Raw genomic sequence first — 22871 nt, forward strand, 5'->3', positions numbered from 1 at the left:
AAATATACTTGTCTGTTTTGCAACATCTTAACACACATATTTTCTTACTGAAGTAGTGATGTACTGAATTCTGAATACTAAGGTATTCAAGGAAATTACTGTCGACATTGTAAATGCTTTTAATGTATTCAAGGGAGTGAAAGATACCATTTTGATTTATAATTTGCTCAGTAATGTAATTCTCCTTTCCTCCCATTTCTTGAAATGAACCGGTTTTCCTTCTAACAAAAGGTTATAATTGCAACATAATGATTGGTTTAATATATCTTTTCCCTCAGACGCTTTTTCTGGGGCCAATATTATAAATGCAGACCATGCCTCGAGTACATCTATCCGAAATATATTTATACTTTTCGGTAGTATATTTTTACTGATATATTCTCCATCAGCTTTGACATGTTTGGAATGTATGTTGAAGTATAATTCTACCATAAAGAATCCAGATTTCATAATATTATTATCCACATCAACTTTTGTGCTCTAATAGTATTTTTGTTATAACTGGAACGTTAATACCTCCATATTGTGGAGTAGAAATCATCATTGTTCTATTGAAATTGTTTCCTTGCCAGATAAAATTAATGCATTTCTATTGTATTTCAATTGCATCATCTGGTGGGATGGGCAAAGATGAAAAAAGATTATTCACTTTTGGTAAAAGTAATGATTTTAGAACGATATTCCTCCCATAGGTGTAGGCGATCTTAAGGATCACATTTTCATCTCCTTGTCTATTTTGTCAAGATTTTCTGTGTAGTTAATATTTATCATTGAGTCAAATAATGAAATGAAATTAATGCCCAAAAGTGAGAATTCCCATTATCACCAGTCAAGGTTGTACACTTTGCATAGCTTGTATCTAGACATCTTTATTGATCCTATCCATATCAGTCTTGTTTTTTCTTTGTTAACCTTCAGTCCTGAGAATCTAGCTTAGAATTTCAGTGTATTGTAAACCAAAAGTTACTGTGTTCTGTAATCTGATTGGTTGAAAAACATGATTAAATGGTATCAGATTCCCGGAAACTGAAAGACTATTCACCGCGTATTGACACGTAAACAATTGTTTTGTTGTGTCATCAACAGTGGTGACGTCATTCAAATCATATTGTGACGTAAAGTTAGAATGGCGTCACAAATGAGCAACTCCAGATGCTACCATGAGAACCAGCTGAAACGGCCAGCTGATGACTCTTCACTGCTGTGTCCGTATTCGATGTAAACGAGTGCAGACACTAAAACCCCTTTGGTTTACTTTTGTGTTTACAATGTCGATAAACATCGGTTCCAAATGCATTCCCGTGCTTCAAATACTCAATAACACCCGGAAATTGGCCAACACATGATGTTTATCTCCTAATTGAGTACTCCATACAGATATTTTCTGTCCCACTGTAGTATCATCAACAAATTGTGCAAGAAGACTTTCCATGTTACTAATTTTAACACATTTGATGTTCTTATTAATCTTTATTAACAGGGCTAGAATTTCTGCACACAAAATAAACATATATAACGACACTGGATCTCCCTCCCTGGTCTGCAGTCCCTTGACATTCTAAAGAATTAACTTCCTGAACCAGTTACTAACACACTGGATTCAATATCACTGAAAAATGTTGAGATCTATTTTTGTATACTATCCCCCAAGTTGAAAAACCTTAATACATTCATTATAAAATGAATGTCAACTGAGACAAAAGCCTTTTTAAAGTCAATCATAAGCATGACATCGTAAATGGTTGATAATTATTTTGTAAAAGGTACCAGGGGTCCAAAATAGTAATTAACGTTGTGTGTATGGTAACTCAGTAACTTCATGTACTTTTGTTAACAAACCTGCTCCTTGACATCGTAGATCAAGCATATTACCTCTCTTATGTATCTACCTAACACAAAACCTTTTTGATCATCAGCTATGATCAGAGATAATACTGCTTTAATTCCGTTTGCAATGACTGCTGAGGCTACTTTGTATGAAGTATAAAGTAGATGTATTGATCTACATGATTAAAAAAATGTTTGGGTGCATTGTTTTTAAGTAGACATGTAATCAGTCCTTGTTTCTGTGTTACAGAAAAAGAGACACTATCGCAAGCATAGTTCTTCAAATATTTCACTGAAGAAAAAATTCAGAAATTCCACCGCAAATCATCGGATCCTGGTGATTTTTCATTTTTCATTTTTTAAAGCAGTTAAGCATTACTCATAAGTCATTTTTACTTCTAATAATAATGCTTCCTCATCCGATATTTTCTCAACATTGATTTTTGAGTACATTCTTGACCAGTGTATAGTTCCTTATAAAATATCCTAGTTTCTTCTAAAACCTCAACTTGTTTATCTGTTGTTGTGCCATCATTTTTTTTCAATTTGGTAATGGGTTTATTTAAAACATTTTTAAAAATGTCAAAACTTTCAAGAAGTATTTACTTGGCTTTTCTCAATATTCTATTCATTTTGCCCTATATCTTATCAATGCTAATTGATTTGCGGGACGAAAGGAATTAGGGCGTTGTCTTAATTTGAATGTGTGGCAGATGTCTTCTCATTGCAAGATTAATCAACTTGCATCGTGGATATTTGAATCCAAGTTTTGAACAATTAAAATAAATGTGATTGTAATACTATCTCCTCGTTGTTTGTCGTTGTTTGTCGTCTAACGTTACACTGCAATATTTCCACTGTATGATGACAGTATGTAAATAATACAGTCTGGACCAGACAACCCAGTGATTGATATCATGAGCATCGAGCTACACAGTGAGGCATGATGGCATACGCCTACGAAGTCAGCGAGCCCGACCACCCGAACCCGTTAGTCGCCTTTGACGACAAGCGCGTGTTGGTGAAAACCAATCTAACCCGGATCTTTCCGGTCCATACGAGTATGCTTTTCTGGTGTCAATCAGCAGTTTGAAAATGGATATATAATTGAAAAACGCCGCAGTCAGCAATTAATGTTCCAGCTATATGGAGACGGTCTGTAAATAATCGAGTCCGGACCAGTCCATCCAGTGATCAACAGCATAAGCATCGATCTAATCAACTGGGAACCAATGACATATGTCAACCAAGTCAGCGAGTCTGACAACTAGATCTCGTTGATCACTTCTTTCGAAAACCAATTCTAACCCGGACCTTCACGGGTCATAATCTCCAAGTATCGATGCCAGGAACTTATAACAACTGAGATGTGCTATTTTCAATCATATTTGCGTAAAAATCGCTCGTAATGTCCTTGCATGAGAATCTTTGAGACACTCTTGTCAATGATCTACCCACTAGAAATTGTTGAAAACGATTACATGTTTTAGATATTTCGACATTTTACTGACACATGCACAATTCAGTCCTGCAACCAAAATAGTTATTCCTCAAAGGGACATTTACAATTCAACAACTAATTCCAAGGTTCACCCTGGATCGTTGACATTCACCATGGACCGTTGACATTCACCCTTATAAGCCATTTAGCTATGTTTCTTTGTTACTTCACATTTAAGAATTGTTTGGGTTTTATGACATAATCAGTTTCAGAAATATGTCTAACAATAGTGGAAATATTTTTTCCCAATATCACATATCGTATACTCCGATACAAAGTAATGACATGATGTATTGAATTGATATAGCTTTGAAAACTGTGGGACCCAGATAAATCAGTCCGGTGCTTCCACTTAAAATAGCATAAAAAATAGTCGCCAGAGTCTCGTTCAGCTTGTTTCCCTTGTAACAGGGGCGACAGGATAGCCTGGTGGTTAAGTGTTCTTTCGTCACCCGGGTTCGATTGTCCATATAAGTACAGTGTATGAATCTCTGATTTTCCCCATTGTGATATTGCTGGAATATTGTTTAGAACAGATTAACGAAACCCATTCACTCGGATGTTTTCACCATGCTGCAGGGACAGCAACAGATTTTCACAAGTCTCTATAAGGTAGTAATTAATTGTTTAAATAAAAAAAACCCCAAATCTTTAAAAATGATAAATAACAGTGTGGCATCATCTAAGTTGTCCATGTACATAGACTTGCCTCTTTGAAGGATAGAATTACTATACATCCATGGGTTCAGCGTTCAGTATAGCTTTGAAGCAAGGCTTGGACAGCAACGACAGCGGTGTTAAATGTGATGGGCTGCGAGAGGATCATATTATAATTTGTCTTCAGTAAACCATGCTTGTCGTACGAGGCGACTAACGGGAGCGGGTGTCCAGGCTTGCTGACTTGGTTGACACGTCATCGTATCCCAGTTACGTAGATTGATGCTCAAAATGTCGATTTCTAGATTGGTTTAAGACTCGATATTCTATCACAGAAAACGCATAGATGGTAAGGTAGGGATAACTAACAAGCAAATGAAAGCTAGAGTACGGTTACAATGCTTAAAGATTGTCATTGGGTTTGATTATCACACATAATTCGTTTAAAGCCGCTCTTATCAGTGTATGGTACATATTTCTCGACGACGACCACCAGATATCGGCGGCACAAACTGAGAACAAATTATATAAGAATCTCAATTTAGGCATGAGAATCGGTAAGGGATAAACCGTTATAAACGCCCCTTTGTCCGATCTGCATTCGACGGCGTTATAGTTTTGGGGCGACTTGGGCCAGTCTGAGGTTATTTGCGCCCGACACATTGGCTTCACTAATTATATTATTCACAAAATTTCTCCAAAAAGAGTCGCTTAAATAACGTGCTTTAATAGTATTCACTTTAGATAGACAAATGTATACTTAATAATTATGGGGAAACAGAACAGATGCCCCCTACTTCATATTACGCAAAACTTCTGAAACAAGAATATTGAAATGATTTAAAATCAGAACTAAGTCTGCCTTGAGTCGTTTGAGAGCCCATTTAAATTACATCACATTTTCCGTTGCTCGGAGCCATAAATGATACTTGGGGCAAAACTTTAACAAAGGAAAATGTATGAGGGGTGAGTACGAGTAGATTTCAGGAAGAGTTATCGGTCTTTGTAGGAAGTTTAGTGCATGACGGGATATTTCCAAATCAACACACGCACGTGGTCGAAACATTTCATTTCAACAAGTAACTTAGGCAAATATGGGACGACCAGGTATGTATTTGTCCCTGCTTGTGTAGTTTTTACTCAAGGAACATAACGTGATTCCAACGTTGTCACAATAGTTGTGTGTTATGTCCCACTTGCTATCACAGAGACAAAATTAAATTCCACGTTTCTGCACTATATATCTAGATCAAGTATGGGACATTAAATAGTCTGTGATAGTTTTCTACTTTTGAAATTATGAGACTATTCACTATGTAATATTAAAGCAGCTTCTGGAGCTGACTGTTAGCCCGGTTGTTGTTTTAGTTCAATCCAGTCAATTTAGTTCACGGTCACGTTTTAGCGCCACCATTGGATTTACTTGTTTGAGGGCTTCCAAATTCGCCTACAGCACGCCACCAAGGATGTTTATCCTCCGTTTAATGTTGTATCCTACTTTTGCATGTCAGAGTTGTTTCTGCGTCAGTGTTTTATATCTAAATGGTTGATAACTATTTTGTAAAAGGTACCAGGGGTCCAAAATAGTAATTAACGTTGTGTGTATGGTAACTCCGTAACTTCATGTACTTTTGTTAACAAACATGCTGCTAGAGCTATTTGTGTGCATGTTTATGAGGTACACATGTGGGCTAGAGTGCAGTTTACCGGGCGCGCGACCCGGGACTGCTCAGCGCTCGCTAATGAGCCCGCTATAGCGCGCTGTAGAGCTACTGAACTGTCTCACTTTACCGCGCTGATGTGTCCTTAGGGTTAGGGACCCCCCTTCTAGATCCTTAGGGTTAGGGACCCCCTTCTAGATCCTTAGGGTTAGGGAACCCCCCCCCCCCCCCTCTAGATCCTTAGGGTTAGGGACCCCCTCTTCTAGATCCTTAGGGTTAGGGACCCCCTCTTCTAGATCCTTAGGGTTAGGGAGTAAAGGTTAGGGTTGGCTTACCTTAGATGCGATTATATCCATATATCCATCCACGAATCGAATATATCATATCATTGGCTGCACAACACCTTGAAAACAATGCCTAGGTGTGGCTTCTCGCTTTGATGAATGGGTAGGCGTGGCCTAGCTCTGCGCATGCGCAGTAAATGAAAACAAACCATAATAGTTTGTTTTCATTCACTGCGCATGCGCAGAGCTAGTGGGGTAATGACCCGTTAAACGAGCACCAACTAACTGTGATCGCACCGGTGGTCCTGAGGTAGCGTGTCCGCTAATTAGTCAGTTGATATCCCACGACCCCTGCTGAGAGCGTTCGAGCACCGCCAGCTCAGCGAAAAAAATCTGAGAAAGCGCGCCCGGTAAAGTGCACTACTCCCCACATGTGTAGTAGAAAATATATATCATAATATAATGCATGATATGATATTATAGAAATGTAGTAATGATGATACAGTAATACCATGTATTATTATTATTATTATTATTATTACAATACCAAGACACCGTAATGTTGAAAAAAAACCCCATGAGGTAGCAGAACGAACTCTTTCATAGTACCCCTGATGACAATTATCCCTTCAGCGTAATTATTGCAGTTGGAGAGGGAAGCCCACATCTGCATTAATTCTTTGGCATTTAGTAAGCTCTGCAAATAATGGCATATAATAAGCTAAACTGATACTGATGTTATGTTCAGGCTACCAGCTTTAAAATTGAATGTTTGTGTTTTTGTGCTGGCTCTTATTGCAAACCCTAGACACGCTAGGAGACCAAGACATAGTCAGTTTGGTGTGTTTTATAAATAACGTATAAAAGACAGTTTCCTAGTGTGTGCGCCCTCCAGTGCACGCTTCCCCAAACCTGTGAAGCCTAAACTGATTGTGTTTTTGGTTTGGTTTTGGAGGGCAAATGAAGAGGAAGTTTGTGTTTTTCTGACAGATGAGTAACAAATTGCCAACTGAAATATTGATTGGCTTAGAATCTGATGTTTACTAAAGCCTAGATAGCTATGAAACCATTCTTTTAGCAAGATAGATGTAGTCAGTGGCAAGAAGCATTTCCTGTCTGGCCAATGAACCTTCTCCTCTAGTGGGGTTACCAGAGCAGAAATTTCTCACAGAATAAACCCAGGGTTGTCGACTGTTTGCAAACAGTGATTCAGACAGGTCAAAATCATGGCAGTGTGATGCTCTCCTCAAGAAATTGCAGATATTCTGGAAATGTGTTACGTTGTTCAATGTGCTTACTTAAGTTTCTGATGTTTTTACAAAACGTTTTACGCAGTTTTAATATTTTATGAAAAACTTTCTTTTGCAGGATTTTCTCCTCGAGGAGACCGGGGTGGTTTCCGTGGACGGGGAGGGTTCAGAGGGGGACGCGGTGGTGACAGGGGAGGACGTGGTGGGTTTGGAGACAGAGGAGGACGTGGTGGACGAGGTGGTTTCCGAGGGGGACGAGGAGATTCACGTGGCTTCCGTGGCGGCGGTGGTAGAGGAGGTGGCGGTAAGAAATTAATTGTTGGAACTGACATGCAGATATATTTCTTGGGTGATATTTGTTCGTTTAATGATCAGTTACAGCACTGGTCCTCAACAACCAATGCTGGTAAGAGGTAACTAAAATGGATCATGTGGTCTGACTTACTAACTTGGTTTATGCATATCATTGTATACCAATAGCATGCATTGAAGAAGATGATGTAATTACTAGACTGCCTCATCCAAACTCGATAATTCACAGGCTGTTATCATACATGTAGCTGTAACATTGCTGAGTGTGGCATTAATCAACAAACAAGTGAAACAAAACTGGCATTTCTGGCAGAGGGGAGGTCTCAGGTGGACGATACTAGTCACATTGAATCTGTCCCGTATGTTTGACTAATAGTTTGTCAAAATGGGTTGATGTCGTCAACGTCTTACTATGCTCTGTTGCGGGAGGACAGCAGGTGCATGTTCTGGTTTTGAGTTTATGCTTCATGCTGAACTTCCCATGAAGATAAAGGTTTCTTTGGGCTTGTTGTAAATGAGGGATTGGATTGCAAAGTCAGACCTAGTTACTTGGTTGACAAGTGTCATCATATCTCATTTGGGTAGATTGATGCTCATGCTGTTGATCACTGAACTGTGTGATCCAGATGAGATTATTTACTCCAATTCAGGGATTGGGAAATGCAGGGGCCATGGACCATTTTACACATCAGAATGAAAAATACCCATTAAAAGTTGGAAGTTTACTATTGATACAAGGACAGTGACCCATTCATTGATTCAAAATTCAGGAAATGGCTAGTAATCCTAAAAGTGGCCCATTGTCAATGTTCTCTTTCCCAATCCCTGCTCCTTAAAGCTGGATTATTGCTGAGTGCATCGTAGAACAACAAGCCAAACTTAGAATTGTACTTCAGTACTGAGCTGCAGTTCTGTGTGTAATCATGCTGTTGTTTCTCTTTGCAGGTCGAGGAGGGAGAGGTACGATGAAGAAGCAGCGTCTTTACATAATTGCATATTGACAGCCGTGATTGTCTGATCATTTAAGTCCAAGAAACATAGTGAATGAAGACGTTTACATTTTTAACCAGTAAAGTTCTAATTACATGTAACTGTTGAGGTGGTATTGTGAGGTTTTACAAAGACTTTTTTTGGATCTTATCAGTAGCAAGGATTCTGTCATCAGCAGTTCCCCGTTGAGTAAAGGAGAATCTCTCACATTTTTGCAAATATAAAGTCATTCCAGAAATACAAAAACTTCAACTAATCCACGACACTGTTTGGTAGCATTCATTAATTCAGTAAGGAAACAATTTCATTCATTAATTCAGTAAGGAGACAATTTCTCAAAGGATGCCAGTAGAATTCAGCAGGTGTAACCATGGTAACACTCCTTCTTCTACAGGTGGCCGCGGTGGCATGCGAGGAGGGAAGAAGGTTGTAGTGGAGCCTCATAGACATGAAGGTCAGTGGTCTATTCATTTTGGTTGAAAACGTTTAACTATCAGAGGCATAAGATACACGTAAGGCACCCCATCTCTTACACTGAGAGAGGTGGGGTATACGAGTGGGTAAAAAAGTCTATTGTCATGCTGAAGACCTGGTTAAGATTCCCCACATGGATACAGTGTGTGAAGCACATTTCATGATGTGACATCATTACCATGATTACTAATAAAAGCAGTGTAAAATTAAACTCACTGACGCGCTTAGGTGAATGTGTTTTGCTACTACCTTAATGAACTTGAGAGTATGAATCAGGCAAGTGACGTTGTAACATCCCAGTAGTTGTCATTTGCGAGCTATCAAGGTCCTCAATGAGCAACTGCACAGATTTGCAACTTCCTCTGTAAAGATTATGAAGTGTGAACATTGTAATCTGCATGTCACAAAGTTTGTTAATTCTTTGTATAAGTATGATTTGTCAATCGATATCTGTTCAGACAAAATGAAAAATATTCATCTCTCCAACATAATCCGACTTAACATACTTTGGTATGATGAAGTTTGGTTAGTTACAACAAATGCAATTGCAATGGGTGTAGTTCAAAGTTTTATGGTGAGATTGTATTTGAAGAATAGTCATGAGTTGTACTGCACCGTGGAGGGTGGTCTTGGTCATGGATATAAGTACAGATTGTTTGTCTTGTCACAGTGTGTTTGTTTACTGTGACCATAAATCAACATGTTTATTGACTGTATTTAGGTGTGTTTATCGCAAGAGGAAAGGAGGATGCTCTAGTGACCCTTAACCTCACACCTGGTGAGACTGTCTACGGGGAGAAGAAGATCAGTGTTGAGGTATGTAGCACTTCAAAATCATCTCAAATGTTGTAAACTTCTTTTTCGAACTGCTTATGTATATAGAGTCACAATCTGAAAGTTTAAAAGCCGTGAAGATTCGGGGTAGAATAGGCCTTCAGCAACCCATGCTTGCTATAAAAGCTGCCTATGCTTGTCTTAAGAGGCAACTAATGGGATCGGGTGGTCAGGCTTGCTGACTTAGTTGACACGTCATCGGTTCCCAGTTGTGCAGATTGATGCTCATGTTATTGATCACTGGATTGTCTTTTTAGACTCGATTATTTACAGACCGCCGCCAAATGGCTGGAATGTTTCTGAGTGCAGAGTAAAACTAAACTCACTCACTCTTGAAAGTTGTTTGTTTTCTTTCTCAACAGTTTATAGTTGTTCTGCATTCACTCACACAAATTGAAAGAAGGGATACACAACAAACATATGGAGTGCATCCATTGGGGCAAAGTTAAAGTCTTGAACTAAACTACTGAGAAGAACAATAAAGATCCAAGGATCAAAGTAATCTAAATCCTAAAGTATGCAAAAGATACCGACACAGACATATAACTATTAATAATAACGCAAGTGAAAATGCTGTTGAAATGTCAGAATAAACAAGCTACACTTCACTATTTATTTTGACTATGGGATATCTGTTATGGCAGTCATAAAACCAGGACTTGCATCCTCCCAGCACACCAGAATTATGGTTTGGGCTGATTTGCCCAGTTTCTTCACCATGATCGTTTCTAGGTCTGTCAGCATTCAAGCTGAACAAGTCTGTGTTTACTTTTTTGAAAACGTCTGCCTCATGCATCAGTTTAGGCTGTTCGCACATCATGATTTTGGCACAGTTGAGCACATCATGATTTTGGCACAGTTGAGCACATCATGATTTTGGCACAGTTGAGCACATCATGATTTTGGCACAGTTGAGCACATCATGATTTTGGCACAGTTGAGCACTGCTTGTTGGAAAAATGGCGAGATCAGTATCATTATTAGTATATTACTTCCACGTTAAGCTAACCTATCATTTTGTAACTGGAATATTGCCAAGGTAGCATTAAACCATACTCCTTCATCTGTTTGAAGAAGTTGTGATTGCATATTTGCCAATGTTGACTTGTTTTTTTTATTATGACAGGATGGGGAGACGAAGATTGAGTACAGAGCCTGGAATCCCTTCAGGTCCAAGTTGGCTGCAGCCATCTTGGGTGGAGTGGAGAAAATTCATATGAAACCTGGGGCCAAAGTCTTGTATCTTGGTGCAGCTTCAGGAACAACAGTTAGCCATGTGTCCGACATTGTGGGACCTGTGAGTACTGCCAGTTTAGTGAATTTACAGTAGGACAAGGGAGGCTACTGTACACATTGTCATTGTAAACATAGTAGGACCTGAAAGTAAACAGTTCTGTTGACCTGAAAGTTCTTAATGTAGTATTTAGGGACTATTTCATCAAGCTCCCCACAGTAATAGCCTTTGTGCTGTGTTGTCTGTACTTCGACTGCCACCTGTAATAGTTCCTAACGGTGCTAGGATTTCAGCAAGCAACATGGGTTTCACAAAGTACAAATGAATGATACTCTGTTTCAGGAGGGTTTAGTATATGCTGTAGAATTCTCACATCGAAGTGGCCGAGACCTCATCAATGTCGCCAAGAAGAGACCCAATATCATCCCAATCATAGAGGACGCACGTCATCCACATAAGTACAGAATGTTGGTTGGTAAGTGGTAGGATTTACAGCAGGTGCCAAACGAGTGAGTGAGTTTAGTTTTACGCTGCACTCGTCAATATTCCAGCTGTATGGCGGCGGTCTGTAAATAATCGAGTCTGGACCAGACAATCCAGTGATCAACAACATGAGCATCGATCTGCGCAATTGAGAACCGATGACGTGTCAACCAAGTCAGCAAACCTGACCACCCGATCCTGTTAGTGGCCTCTTACGACAAGCACAGTCACCTTTTATGGCAAGCATGGGTTGCTGAAGGCCTGTTCTATCCCGGGACCTTCACAGGTCACAGCAGGTGGCCCCTGAAAGATATTGTACAGCAGTCCTCCCAATGAGTACAGGATACTGGTTGGCCAGTGGTAGTAGTCACTGCAGGTGCCCCATGAAAGAGCAGAAGTTGCTTCCCTTTGACAAGACATGATGTCCTGATTGTGGATTATTATCTTTGGGTTTTATTAAAATGGCAGTGTTTGTAAAAAGCAGGATGTTTGGGATATGATTCCTGGCTGCATCATGCTAAAGATGTTAAAAACAGTCACTCGCTGCCCTGCTTGGTTATTGTTTTGAAACAAGGAATGGTGGACACAGAGTTTGTGTACTGTGTTTCAGTGGGGTAATTATGTTTAACTGTAGCAGTGAATCTCACTGGGAGAGGGTAAGTCCTGACTTATGAGTTATCCTGCTTTTGGGGATGGTGGGGTAGCCGACTGGTTAATGCACTCACTTGTCACCCCAAAGACACTGGTTCAACTCTCCACATGGTAACAGTGTATGACGCCCATTTCTGGTCTTCCCAACCATGATATTGCTGGAATATTGCTTTTTCAGGAAATTCATGACCCACCGGTCCCCAGTTATGTGGGTCATGTCAAATTGCTGTGACATTTTAGTCATGCACTACTAGTTAGATGTGTGTCCCCATGGCAACTAAAGTATGAAAGTGCAACATGGAATTTGATTCACAGATTTTTGTGGTATCATTCTAAACACAGATGGAAAGTCATGAGGCGAGTTTTGGCTTGAATAGGTGTATTGTTGTTTTACAAGATGCATTTGAGTTGCCAAGAGCAAACTCATGATGATGAGTTTCTGGTTTACATTTATAACCTGTCTACCTGTACTTTGTTCCATGTTAAATATTAGTGCCATGAAAGAACATTGACTAGAGAAACAGCATTAGTGCAATCACACACACATGAATGTTCATCGTAATATGAGGAAGTAATGTTTTGTGCAACATTATGTCCCAAGTGATTATGGATTCTGTCATATCTAAGGCCTGTATCTGTCGATACTTCCCTCCCTTGAGAATTCTGACGTGTATGACTGCAATACCTTTCAATTTCAGTTTTTTGTGAGTCAAGTTGTAAAGGCTCTGGGACACATTTTCCATGACAGTGCACATGAATGTTGCCTCTCTTTTAGGAATGGTCGACACAATCTTCGCAGATGTTGCCCAGCCAGATCAGGCGAGAATCGTGGCCATCAATGCGCACATGTTCCTGAAGAATGGTGGCCATGTAGTTATCAGTGTGAAGGTGAGACCTTGTGTTCAAAACATACACAAAGAAACATGTAGTTGTATCAACTGTGTGCTTGTTTGTCATTGTTCATAAGGGGCAGTGGAGTATCCTAGTGGTTTAAGCTTTCACTTGTCATGTCGAAGACCCATGTTTGATTCCCCAAATGGTGAAGTCAATTTCTTTTGTCCCTCACGGTGCTATTGATTGACTATTACTAACTTAAAACTAAACTCACTGTTAATGTATGTATCACAAACACTCAGGTGACTCTGGGTTAGAATAGAGCCCAAATGAACCAAAGCTGCTTGTGAGGTCGGGGACATGAACATGGTTTTGCAACAAAAAGTAAAATAAAACAACACACTTAGGAGATGAATACAGGCTTCTTTCGGTGGAAATAATCGCTGGCCCTGAGGCATCGCTGGCATCAGTTGATACTGTATTTGGCCGTCAGTTTAAGATATTTGCAGGCCATTGTGGTCTTCAGCAAATTTGTTTTTTGTCATTTTGTTTTTGTTTTGTTTTTTCCAGCGGGAAACTTTCCCATAATTGGTTTCTTTATTATCATTTGGGAATCATCCTTCATGGTATTTCAGCGCTTTGCGCATAGGAACATCAGCACCACTTTAACCTTTTAAATTTTCTGTCTGTGTTAAAAGCTTGCTTCGCTAATTGATTTTGTAGAAACAGTGTGACACTGTACAGTTTGACATTAAGACAGTTAGCAGGGCAGATTTCATTTGGGGCCTATAGGCATTAAAGATTGTCGCCGGCAGCAGGCCCTAACGTCCTGAATATCTCAAGGGTATACGTTCTGATAAATCTTCATTTTTCCCTGGAGTGCATCTACAACTCAGCCCTATGATTCTTTTTCAGAAGAAGTCCTCCTTGGGGTACGTATATAGCATTAAAATGTCCATTTTAAAATGCCTACGACAGTTGTAACAATATTGAATATATATTTTACAAAACAAAAACTCGTTTTTTGTCTTTCACTTCGTCCAGCGCACCACCTTCTCAACCTTCACAACCTTTGATGTATTAACCAGTCTTTTAGAGCAGCAAATGGGTTCAGTCCAAACGCTCATTTCGGACGCGATGTCTTTTCTCCGTTAGATCGGCATCTGTCCAGAAGGGGGTGTGGCTCCTAATATGGCGTCCCATGGGGTCCCCAGCCAAACCTCTGGTATTGGTGTGGGGACACCCTTAGTGGGTGAGCTGGTGCTGTTGGCAACATCGGTAGCCGGTCACTTGGGGACGACCTCTGTCAGTGTTCCTAGGGAAGCGGTGCCGGCTATTCGTCACACGGACTCGGTCTCGGTCGGGTCAATGGTGTCGAGCCTCTCTCGCTCTCCGATGTTCCCTCGACCGATCCTCCGGAGCTGTCTCTCGAGTCAGAGACGTCGTTGCTGGAGGACTGTGTCGAGGAGATCATGGAGGAGGGGGGTCGGGAGGGGCCAGGCATAGCTTCTTTTTCGCTCGGCGCCTCACTGGCAGGTTCGAGAGCGTATAGCTACTGTCCTGCCTCAGGTAGTCGCTGCCACGGCGACCGGCTTCCGGACAAGACGTTCACTCCGACGAAGGTGGCGGATACCCAGCTCCGCATCATCCCGTCAATTCTAGTCAATGCTATCAACCCTCTCCTGTTGGGATCCTGATCTCGCTTCGATTTAACGGAGCTTGATTGGAGATACCTGATGGGAGATCTCGGCATTTATAACCCCCCTGTGGTGGACGACTGCATTTATGCGTCAGTCGCCCTGGGGGGTTCATCTGGTAGCTCTCTAGCCTCGGTGAGGCAGGGTCGGAGGCTACCACCCTTTACATCTAATGCGACTGCCCTCAAATCCGCCTATAGGTCATTTGAGGAGCAGTACCGCAACGCTGCGCAATGCCTCAAGGTCACTCCATGCTGCGTACACTTCAGTGTTACAGCGCAACCTGGCGGACAGTGAGGGGGGTGAGGGGGAGCCTCTCCACATTTAATTATTCTAAACCCTTGTTGGAGCCGCCGCACTCTCCTCGTGCGCGGCCCTCGACCCTTGCCTTGGTGTATCCTTCGGTTCCAGACCGGTGAAGGTCCCGGGGTAGAATAGGCCTTCAGCAACCCATGCTTGCCATAAAAGGTGACTCAGCTTGTCGTAAGAGGCGACTAATGGGATCGGGTGGTCAGGCTCGCTGACTTGGTTGACGCATGTCATCGGTTCCCAATTGCGCAGATCGATGCTCATGTTGTTGATCACTGGATTGTCTGGTCCAGACTCGATTATTTACAGACCGCCGCCATATAGCTGTAATATTGCTGAGTGGGGCGTAAAACTAAACTCACTCACTCACCATTCGGTTCCAGCCAAGGACACTACCAAATGGGCGCAGCCTTTACAAGTGCGCAAGGGCAAGGGAAAGGGTAAAGATAAGGGCAAGGCTGCCGGGCCCCAGCAGCCTTTTCAGAGGAAGGGGAAGTCGGCACCGGCTTCCCAGTAGTTTCTCCTCTGGTGCCCTTATTGACCCCGAATCAAGCAGTTGGAGTTCTGCTGACGTCGGGGGATTCACTCCCTTTTACCACATATCCCTGTGGGTGGCCGCCTTTCTCTCTTCCTACCGGAATGGGAAAAGGTCACATCCAATCCCTGGGTCCTATCCACACTCAGGGACGGCCACTTACCACAGTGGAAGCGAGACCAACCTCTCTTTTCCGGAATCCGTTGCACGCCAGTGCCGGCTGTTCCGGAGTAAGTCAATGTGCTCTGCGCCGAGGTCCATTTGTTACTGGTCAAGGCGGCCATCGAGGTGGTTCCTAGGGGACAGGAACAGGAGGGATTTTATTCCACTTATTTCCTAGTCCCCAAAAAGGACGGAGGGTTCAGACTGAACAAAATGTTGCGGGTCCCTTCATTCAAGATGGAGACACTACGGTCGGTGATCTCATCTGTAGAAAGAGGCTTACGTTCATCGATCTCAAGGATGCGTTAGCTATATTCGAGACTATCTCCCGGTTGTTCGGGTCGTTCCAGGTGGATCTGTTTGCCTCTGGGGGGACGAACCAGATTCCGGATACCGGATGCGAGAGCCATCGCCCAGGACTTTTCCCAGCTCGATTGGACAGACAGGGTATTGTGGGCGGTCCAACCGCTTCTGGCACTGCTTCCTGTCCTGTTACCCTTTCGACCGGACTTGCAATCCCAGAATGGAGCGCCGCACCCGAATCCCAGGATTCAATTGGTGGCTTGGCCATTGTCAGGGATCGCCTCCAGGTGAGCGGAATTCCTGCACCAGTTGCAGACATAATTCTGGCTTCGCGGAGGGATCCGACAAACGTTCAATACAAGGATAGATGGGCCTGTTATGCGCGCTGGTGTGTTGACAGTGGGATTCAACACATTCAACATATAGCATAAAACAGTCTGACGAGTTCAGCATGAAAAGTGAGGTGCGAGGTGCACAGCGGGACTTCCCTGCTCTTGGCTGTTAAGGGGCTCAGGTAGGGGCCCTGTAGGGGTGGTCTCACAAGACAAAAACGAGTTTTTGTTTTGTGAAATATTTATTCAATATTGTTACAACTGTCGTAGGCATTTTAAAATGGACATTTTCATGCTATGTATGTACCCCAAGGAGGACATTCTTCAAAGAATTCATAACCTCTACAGGTTTGTATAAATTTATTATCGCCCTTGACTTGTTTTATCCAATCAGGTGTGTACGCTGGGAAGTTGAGCATACCAATCCTAACTCACTTTTGCTTCTTAAATTATGCGATTAAACTTGGCAGCACAAATTATAAGAGGTACTCTGAAAGAGCTAGAAGGACATGTAATGTGGGCGGATATAGTCAACGCCTCGTCCGTCCCCCGTCCGTAATCATTTTGTTTCAGGAGCATAACTCAGAAACCGTTCAATATTTTTAGACCAAACTTGGTTGTGCCTTTTGCTATTTACAGATTTTTGGCATTTATAGTTCTGTTTTTCCATGGAACATTTTGGTGTTAGTCTTATGTTTGCGTTGGCTTCGTTTCCGGAGCAGAACTCAAAAAGCATTCAATATTTTTCTGCAAAACAGGTTTTTGTGATTTATTATTTTCTTGGTTTTCATGGAAATGTTTCGGACCCATTCTGAAAAGTGAGAGGTGTGTTTCGTTTCCAGAGCAGAACTCAAAAACTTCTTAATATCTGTCTGTAAAACTTGGCAGATATGTGTGGCAGACCCCAAAGTGGTGCCTTTTGCTATTTACATGTTTTTGTGATTTATTATTTTCTTGGTTTCCATGGAAACGTTTCAGACTTAGTCTCCAAATGGAGGGATGGGCTTCATTTCCAGAGCAGAACTCAAAAACCATTCAATGGTTTTCTGCAAAACTTGGTATCAGAAACTATAGTGGTGCCTTTTGCTATGTACAGGATCTTGTGATTTATTATTTTCTCGGTTTCCATGGTTTACAAACGTTTTGGACCTAGTCTGAAAAGTGAGAGGTGTGTTTCATTTCCAGATCAGAACTCAAAAACTTCTCAATATCTGTTAGTAAAACTTTCTAGATATGTGTGGCAGACCCCAAAGTGGTGCCTTTTAAATTTTAAAGGTTTTTGTGATGTATTATTTTCTTGGTTTCCATGGAAACGTTTAGGACTTAGTCTCAAAATGGAGGGGTGGACTTCGTTCCCGGAGCACACCTCAAAAACCTTTTCATATCATTCAGCAGATCTTGGCAGATATATGAGACAGCTCTTGGAATTATGACTTTGCTGGTTACAGATATATGGCATTTATAATTTTCATGAATTCCATGGAAACAATTCAAACTTAGTCTAAAAAAAAAACAATGAGTAACTGTCAGATGATTTGTCCTTTCAAACGTGTAGGGGCCGGGGGGATATGTCATCTTCTGATGACTCTTGTTTGTAAAAGTTTCGGACCTGTCAGTTTGTCTACATGATTTCCCCCAAACAAGAGTCACACTGCAAACAAATTTTCGCAGCTGTAACCACTGTCTTTGTTGACTGTGACAAGCTTGGTTTTAACAGCTGTTTAGCGGATTGGCTACTGTCAGAATGCAGAGCCAGCAAAGGAAGGTAATAAAATTATGGGGCTGAGCCGTTGATGCATCCAGGGCATAGTCGAGATTTATCGGATATTGAGGATGCAGGCCCTGATGGCCAACTGGCAAATTAAAGTATAGCAAACACTGCTGCTTGTGATAAAGATGGGAAAGGTATCATCTGTTAAAGCCTAGCATGGCTAAGTATAAGCTGCTAGCACTATGAAGGGGATCTGTTTGAGAGAATCATCTGTAATTAGGTGCTCATCATATCAGCCACTAGTTTGCTTGCATTATGAAAAAAGATCATGTACGCTAAAAATATTTTAAATTGTAATCTTGTTACTGGGGCTGAAATCGTACTCTTACCACGGTACGGGATACAAACTGAAGACAAAATACAGTGATATACCCTTTCACCCTGCTTGTTACGTTTCCATGACAACAGGCTATTACTCACTCAGTCCCATGCACTTCCTGTTCCAGGCAAACTGCATTGACTCGACAGCCGAACCTGAGGCTGTGTTTGCAGGGGAAGTAAACAAACTGAAGACAGAAAAGATCAAGCCCCAGGAACAGCTGACGTTGGAACCATACGAGCGTGACCACGCTGTGGTCGTTGGCTGTTACAGGTCAGTGATACTTGTCAGCAAGGAGGCATTGGGGTGGTCAAGTGGGTAAAGCTTTGTCATGCAGAAGACAGGTTTTGACTCCCCACATGGATACATGGTCTGGTGTCACCCATCGTGATGTTGCTGGATTATTGCTATAAGTGGTTTAAAACCTCACTTGATCCATGAAGATCTGGGGTGGAATACCTCTTCAGCAACCCTTGTTTGCAACAAAAGGTGACTTACTATGCTTGTAAGAGGTGACTAGAGGGATCGGGTGGTCTGGCTCGCTCACTTGGTTGACACATATCATCGGTTCCCAGTTGTGCAGATCGATGCTTGTGCTGTTGATCATTGGATTGTCTGGTTCAGACTCAATTATTTACAGACCGCAGCCATATAGCTGGAATATTACTCACTCACTTAAAGCCTCATTCACTCAGCATAGCAGGGCTTACCTCTTTGACTTTGAGTCAAAGTCAACAAATTGCACTCGCAGCTTAAAATCAAATAATTGTAAATGACTCAAACGAACACCAAAGTGAACAGGAAAAACACACCAACTCTGCAGAATTTCATTATGATTTTGATCAACAAAATATAAAAGTTGTTTAAAAAACCATTATTTTCATTCAATACTGCAAGACTTGTGACATGGGTGTAGCAACAGCTAAAGTAACAGCCAGGGAAGTGAAAGACACATGCGATGTTGATTTCATCGGTAGGGGATGGTATCAAGAGTCATCACACTGTGTTTCTCAATCGGACATGGAAAGTTCTGAGAGTTGATGTCGTTCTCCTAGTTTCTTAGCATTAGTTTGAGTCATTTACAATTATTTGTTTTTGAGTTAGAGTGCAATTCATTTGGGAGATTTTGACTCAAATGGACTTAACTGGTAACTTTGATTTCTCAAAAGATTTTTGTCTAGCTTGTGTGGGACTGTCACATGACAGTTGTCTTTCGTTTTATATGTTAGTTACCAGCTGTTGTTTGTTTGTTCCAGAGCGCCAAAGAAGTAAACAATACACCTCAGCATGACTTGTGAGAAGGACATTTTGACATCTCCAAACTGAGGATGAAGAAAACTGTTCAAAACTTCATCATTACAATGAAATGTGTACAGATTGTGATGAAGATTGTAGACATGCCAAGTGTAGGATGTGTCATTTTTCAAGCCATGTGTAGGGGTGTGTCATTATACAATCTGTGTATAGGGGCATGTTGTTCTTCAAGCCACGTGTAGAGGTGTGTCATTCTACCAGCCTCATACAGGGGGGTTTCATTCTTCAAGCCATTAGTCGTCTGTCATTTCATGAACCCCTTCAAGATCTTAAACCATCATGATGAACTGTGCTGAGGAGGGTTTATTGAGGAGTTAGATCTGCTTGGGATTCCACATTGGGCTCCAAATCCCAAGCAAATGCTCACTCTAATTCCCTAAAAGTGACACCCATTTCCATATAGTTTGAGCCATATTGTTGCGGTGTGTGTAAAAGCCAAGTACTACTAAACTCACTTACCCATTTCTTAGTGTCAATAAATTATCGTTAATGTTACGGCTTTTCAAATATTACTCCTGTTTCACTTAGAAGCAGGTACAGTGAAGAGGACGAGGCCTTTATGTTCGGATGCAAAGTTAGAATATGGTGTTAATGAAAATATTGGATATAATGGTTAAAGCGTCATGCAAAGGACCCGAGTTCAGTTTCTCATGTGTGAAGCGCATTTCTGGTGTCCCCAACATGATGTTGCTGAAATATTGCTTAAGTGACAAAAAAATTCCTTAAAAGTGATAATATAAAAGTACTATGTGTAAATGATATTTGTCCTTGACCATGTAAATTCTAGGAGGCAAGGTGTATTATTTTTGTGTATAGAAACTTTCAAAATATGACGATGTCTAAGCTTCAACGCCACCATATAGCTGAAATATTGCTGAGTGTGGCATAAACCTAAACTCACTCACTCTAAGCTTCACCAGCTCTGTTACTGTTTTCATTCATCTGGTCTGAATGTACCTATGTGACTATTAAAGTTTAGTTGGGTGAGATGCTTTGTTGCACACAGATCGGTGTGAAAGATGGTCATGAAAGCAAATTTTGTTGTCACACATTTTCCATTAAAATCTTATAACGAACTTATTATGCATGTCATATTTTTGTGTCATTGTGACAGTTACTGTGTTGCACAAGTGCATAAGACTTATCATCCGTTAGTCTCATTTCACTCACAACACTCTGCAGTGGGATAGCCAAATGGAGAAAACATTCACTCATCACCCTGACGACTTATTTTTGATTCCCCACATTGATACAATGAGAAGATGATTTATGGTGTACCCCATCATGATATTGCTGGAAAATTGCTAAAAGCAGCATAAAACCATATTCAACACAACACTGAGGTACTTCTTCGTGCTGCAGAGCTATGTCCCTTAGATGTGTCAGGATTTTTACCATCGCTTAAGATCAATCCCCAGTGTGTTTCTTGGTACATCAATACCACAGATCCCATGGGTTAATCCAAAGTTCTATGCTGCCTTTGTTGCCCCTACAGTGCCATGTCATAACTCGAGTACTGTTGCATACTAGCATACTGACCTTTAGTGGGACAGGAGTGCATATACAGCGTTTGAGAATGTCACATATGTAGGGTTAAGACATTGACACAAGACTTTTGTCCAATATGATGCAGATGCTGATGATCACTGCATTGTCTAGTTCAAACATGATTTCTTGCAGACTGCTGCCATATAGCTAGAACATTGCTGATTGTCAGAAATTGCTCACTCTTCTGTCAGCCTAGATGGCTTTCTGAAGACTTTAACATGGTATGACTCTATAGGAGAGCAACCCTTTTGTAACAAGCTTTGTTAACGTGTACACTTATTCTGTGCTGCTTTGAATTTAATTTTGAAGTATTTTGGTTGAATACTTCAAGGTCCAATAATGAATTATTTGTATTCTGTAGGATTTCAGCTGAAAGATTCCTTATCTTAATTTTGGTATTCTGTTTGTTATAGATTAAGAGGTTATAGAAACACTGACTGGTTATATATCAAACATTTTATTTCATCCATACAGCATTTATGTCTTAAAAGGAATAAAAAATGAGCATATTGATTGTTTTGAAATGTTTTGTTGTGAAATAGCCTTAATATCTCAGCTTGACCACTAGTTTTTCAGTTTGCATGTCAACATAACTTGATTTTGCTGAAAAAGCCCCAACAAACAAAAGGAGATTATTATGTTGTACTGAAGGTTTCAGTGTTTATCACAGCTTGATGGTTAAAGCATTTGATTGTCACGTTGAAGACCTATGTCCGAGTCCTTGCTGGGTACAGTAAGTAATGGCAGTTTCTGGTATTTTCTGCCATGATATTGATTACATGATGCCATTTAGAAAGTGGTCAAATGCAACATGTCATATTTGGGACTCTGAGGGTGCGTGTTCGAATTCCGGATGGGACTCGACCAAAAAAGTACTAGAATTTGTACTTTACTGAGAAAGTGAAATCCCAAATATGACATGTTGCATTTGACCACTTTCTAAATGGCATTCTGTAGTCATAGCTTTTGGCTGTGGGAGCCATGCCAATTCACACTTATCAGAGGGGTACACAAAGTACGCAGTCTAGACTACCAGGTGTCTGACTTTCATTTTTTGTGGAAGTCGCGGTGGCTGAGTGGGCTAGGCGGCTGACTTTGTGTGCTGGCGATTAGGTGCCTGACTCTGAGCGTGCGTGTTCGAATCCTGGATGGGACTCGACCAAAAAAGTACTAGCATTTGTACTTTACTGAGAAAGTGAAATCCCAAATATGACATATGTTGCCATGATATTGCTTGAATATTGCTAAAAAGGGGCATAAAACCATACTCCATGTTTATGGCTTCAGAATATTATTCTGCAGAACAGTACTGGTTATGTAGACAATTACTTCAAGAATTTTCTCTAATACAAAAGGTTTGTCTGTTTAATGCTGAATCAGACATCTCAGTGATGAAAAGCATGAGTATCGATTTCCACAACTGGGATGCAACAATTTGTCAAGTCAGTGAATCTGTCCTGAATCTTAACAGGTCTCACACCAGCCCGAGTTCAATTCAAATTGAAGGTATGGTGTGTGATGCCCTTTTAATGGTGTCAGCTGTAGAAACATTGCTATACATGGCATAAATTCATGCCAAGGGGAGATGA

At 41.1% G+C, this 22871-nt stretch overlaps 1 protein-coding gene across 2 annotated transcripts; it reads left to right on the forward strand.

The window, feature by feature from the left end:
* Positions 1-5016: 5016 nt before the first annotated feature.
* On the forward strand, positions 5017-21800 carry LOC137287867 (rRNA 2'-O-methyltransferase fibrillarin-like). Of its 2 annotated transcripts, XM_067820249.1 has the most exons (10): positions 5017-5092; positions 7299-7484; positions 8438-8452; positions 8877-8936; positions 9678-9772; positions 10917-11087; positions 11367-11499; positions 12934-13046; positions 18548-18693; positions 19677-21800. In XM_067820249.1, exons 1-10 carry the CDS (start codon positions 5080-5082, stop codon positions 19690-19692), a joined length of 948 nt encoding a protein of 315 aa, XP_067676350.1. In that variant the 5' UTR covers positions 5017-5079; the 3' UTR covers positions 19693-21800. The 2 variants fall into 2 exon arrangements, with proteins under 2 accessions (XP_067676350.1, XP_067676358.1); XM_067820257.1 differs by lacking the exon at positions 8438-8452.
* The last annotated feature ends 1071 nt before the right edge of the window (positions 21801-22871 follow it).

This window comes from Haliotis asinina, chromosome 1 (genome assembly GCF_037392515.1).
Source record: "Haliotis asinina isolate JCU_RB_2024 chromosome 1, JCU_Hal_asi_v2, whole genome shotgun sequence".
Lineage (NCBI taxonomy): Eukaryota > Metazoa > Mollusca > Gastropoda > Lepetellida > Haliotidae > Haliotis > Haliotis asinina.